The sequence below is a fragment of the Portunus trituberculatus genome, chromosome 29, assembly GCF_017591435.1.
Source record: "Portunus trituberculatus isolate SZX2019 chromosome 29, ASM1759143v1, whole genome shotgun sequence".
NCBI classification, from domain to species: Eukaryota; Metazoa; Arthropoda; class Malacostraca; order Decapoda; family Portunidae; genus Portunus; species Portunus trituberculatus.
The window spans coordinates 3710185-3714442 of record NC_059283.1 but is presented as its reverse complement, the minus strand read 5'-3'; the positions used below and the strand labels follow the sequence as shown (position 1 = coordinate 3714442).

General features: G+C 39.0%; 1 protein-coding gene across 1 annotated transcript; it reads right to left on the bottom strand.

Annotated features, from left to right (window-relative positions):
• Positions 1-2256: 2256 nt before the first annotated feature.
• LOC123510625 lies at positions 2257-4214 on the bottom strand. Its single transcript, XM_045265910.1, has 2 exons — positions 3953-4214; positions 2257-2567 (listed from the first exon to the last, which is right to left on the bottom strand). Exons 1-2 carry the CDS (start codon positions 4193-4195, stop codon positions 2370-2372), a joined length of 441 nt encoding a protein of 146 aa, XP_045121845.1. The 5' UTR covers positions 4196-4214; the 3' UTR covers positions 2257-2369.
• Between the last annotated feature and the right edge of the window lie 44 nt (positions 4215-4258).

The window sequence follows — 4258 nt, the reverse complement described above, 5'->3', positions numbered from 1 at the left end:
AACGGATGGAGTTCAGTATTCTATTAATTATTCTCTCTCTCTCTCTCTCTCTCTCTCTCTCTCTCTCTCTCTCTCTCTCTCTCAAATAGAGGATCACATATCTCCACATTAATATTCACAAACTATTTAGACTCGTCCTTACTCGTCCTTCACTCACCCTACACTTCACGACCCTCAGGCCACACGTCACCCGCCCCTCGTCCCACACCCTGCATGCTACACCCTACGTATGCTCACTCTCCCGTTTGCTCGGCCAAAATTTATTAGTTTCCTGTGTTCTTCATAAAAGCGTTGAGTTGCACGTTTGACAACAAAACGACACTTGCATATATATGGTGTGTGTGTGTGTGTGTGTGTGTGTGTGTGTGTGTGTGTGTGTGTGTGTGTGTGTGTGTGTGTGTGTGTGTGTGTGTGTGTGTGTGTGTGTGTGTGTGTGTGTGTGTGTGTGTGTGTGTGTGTGTGTGTGTGTGTGTGTGTGTGTGTGTGTGTGTGTGTGTGTGTAAGGGTCAAGGATTTTATGAATTGTAACATAGGTAGAGTTTTGGTATTAGTATTATCAGAGGTAAAAAAAAAAAAAAAAATAAAAAAATAAGAAAAGTAAAAATTGACGTTTCTGTAATAGACTTCTGGGGTAGGAAGTGAAGCGCAGGAGTGTACAAATATTTGCTATAGCGTTTTTGTGTTCCATTTTCGCAACAATGCCATTTATTTGGAAAAGCGAGGCCTGTGATTCGTTTCCAAAGCAAATATAGGGAGTCAAATTCCATTCTCGACGATACAAGTCACTTTTGATGAAAACAATGCATCAGTAAAACACTCTGTTGGTGCAAGCAAAGATATGTGAAAAATGCAAGCACGTACACACACACACACACACACACACACACACACACACACACACACACACACACACACACACACACACACACACACACACACTGTTCATTACACTACTCAAATTAACAAATGTAGTTCAATTTTCACACAAGAAAAAAAACTTATTACACAACGAAATATCAATCAGGTCTCTTTCTTTCTCATTCACACACACACACACACACACACACACACACACACACACACACACACACACACACACACACACAGAATAATACATACAGTACAAATTTCACATAAGGAGAAAACTCATTACACTACAAAATATTAATCAGGAAATACAAACCGGATATCAAGGCCAGACAATTTCCGGCTCTAAAATAGAATGCAAATTATACCGAAGCCTTTAAACCTTCCTGTGTATCTAAATATTTCTCCTGCTGGGGCTTCTCGGGGTACGAGTCATATGAACAATTAAAAGTTTAACATTAATAGTAGTGATCCAATAACAGTTTAATAGCAGTAATAGTAAACTGAGGTACTATTAATAATCTAAGGTAATTATTAAAGGGTATAATAGTAACTGAATAAGTGAAAATCATATCAGCCATCTAAGAGTAAAATATCTTATGTTTCTTGGTTTTCCAATGTCAAATGGTCCTGTTGTGGGTTCCTAAGTGTTTTTTTTTTTTTTTTTCGTTTCCTGTGATTATTTTCAAGAGGCATGTTGATCGGTCTGCTCCTTCCCCTGTTCTTCCCTTGACCAATGTCTTTAACAGGCAAAAAATAAGTAACCATCTTGATTTTCTACACCACAAACAATACGTGGATACAGAAACCCCACCAAACTTCAATAAATCAAACTGCTCCAGCTCAGGAAAAAAAAAAACACAGTACAAGAAACACGATAAAACAAGAACTTAGAAAAATAAACCAAGCAATATTTTTTTTTCACCTGGTAAAGATTCACGAGAGCTCCGTTGACATTTGGCAATTTAATATTTACCCCCGGCACATCCCTGCATAGCATCGGGGCGTGAGTCCGAATCAGCCTTAATGTTTGATGATGACCCTTCTGTCTCCCGCTAGATTATATCAGCTGACATTTACATAGGTGCTTCGCCTCACCTTTACGTTACAGGTATAGCATTAATCACGTCAAGATCAAAATAACACGGCAAAAGAGCAATGGAGCTTTTCTTTCCATGACACGCTGTCTTTAACTCATCCGTGATTTTCATCTCATACGGTGGTCAATAATACCTTTTTGAGAGAGAGAGAGAGAGAGAGAGAGAGAGAGAGAGAGAGAGAGAGAGAGAGAGAGAGAGAGAGAGAGAGAGAGAGAGAGAGAGAGAGAGAGAGAGAGAGAGAGAGAGAGAAAGTACATAAAGACAGAGAAAGATAACAAGAAAGAATGACAACGAAAATAGACAAAGAAAAGACAGAGAGAAGAACAGAGACAAAAAACGACACACAAACATAGACAGAATAGAAAGACGCACAAAGACAAACCGATACACAAACTACATAGACTAGCACAAAGATATCAAGGCTTTCGTCATGTCTTGCACCATCCCTGGACAGCTTGGGTGGACGGTGAGGCTGGGGCAGAAGCAAGGGTTGAACAGCACCGGCAGGAAGGACTTCACCAGACTCGGGCAGCTGTGAACCATCGGCAGGAAATTCATCATCATCGGAATTGTAGTGGAGAGGCGAGCTATCTTGAACTCCTGCAGACGCGATAACACGGTACCAGCATAAGAGAGACTGAAGAGAATCGTAGAAATAGTCATTATGTCATGCAAAACGTACAGAGAGGAAGATAAAAAGGTTAGAATACGAAAAAATGGTCAAGATAACACGAGATGGTGATAACAGAGAGAAAAAAAGGAGACGGAATACGTATAAATAGTTAGAATGCATCATAAAAATAAGGGAAACTGCAAGAAATTGTTATGTCTACATGTGGTAATATACGAAACACACCTATTTCCACCCACCATCTCTATTAATCTACCTTCTTTTTCAAGCTACTTAATATTATGCCAAACGATGCTAGACAAGGATAAGAATAGGTTAGAATAATGGGAAAGGTTAAGATATTATGCACAACTTTGCTGGTCTTGTTATCCTATTTTTGGTATGGCGATAGTAGTGTTAAAATAAAATTACAAGATAAAATGCAAATCTTTTTAGTGAATTTCATCCACTTTGTTATATCATTCATTCATTACAGTAGTAGTAAGTGCAATATCACAAAATCTCCCAGAGAGAAATCCTGCACAAATGTTCTTTTTCATTTACACAAGCAATATAACAAAAATTCAAAGGTTATTCAGGAGAAAGTAATCGAGCTGAAATTTGGCGAGAATAAAACAACGAGGGATTGGAGAAAAAGCAGATATAATGGTCATGAGATTGCTACAAAAGGTCATTAAAACTAAAGGAAACCAAATTGAAGTCGTAGATGTATCAGACGATGAGATGCTGAGTGACAGGAAGCAAAATAACTATAATCAGATAGGTATCGATTGCACACCTGACTGCTTGACTCACAGGTATTTTAATCGTTAATTAGAGAGATCACACAATGCACGACAGATAGAAATGTCACGTCAGGCAGCAAGTGGAACGCTTCCACATACTCAAAAACTGCAAAATGCTCCTCCTTTCCTGGGATGCGTTTTAACTTGAGTAAAATAAAATTATGAATGTTGAGTGAAAATTTGCTTTTATTATTATTTTCAGTGTGGTAAGTGTTACATAGAATGGTCTGAAAGCCTCATATAATACAGTGAGACGCGTTAAGAACCTGTAAATGTCTCAATATTCTAGGTTATATATTTTCATGTCAAAGATAATGATTGGTTGTTTATGTGATTGAGTAACTGACTGACTATCCGACCGAAAGATTTTAATATCCCTCATTAATTATATTATATACTGTCATACATCAATAATATTACTGAACGCTTAATTAGAAAAAATATATATATGAAAGGAGGAGGATTAGTTGCCAGTCTAGAAATGGAAATGAATATGAGTGTGTGAGAGTGAATTCATCAATCAATCAATCAGTCAAGTAACCAGTCAAGCAACCAGTCAGTCCACCCACCACAACACAGGCTCCATCGGACAAGCGGAACATGAGGCAGATATCCCCAGGTTTGGAATCCTTCATGGTAAGTGTCATGTTGCGTAGCGCCTCTGTGATCTTCTCCGCGCCTTTATCCAGCTTGTTGTGAATGCTGGAGGAGAGTTTGATCAGCTCCTGTATCATTGGGTCCTCCTGCTCCTGCGCCTTCTCTGCCTGGACTGACACTAAAATCAACGTCAGGTATATGAGAAGTGTCAGCATCTTGGCGTGGTGGCGACCAGGTGAGATACAGCGCTCGGCCACCTGCTATCAAGCTATTTAAGG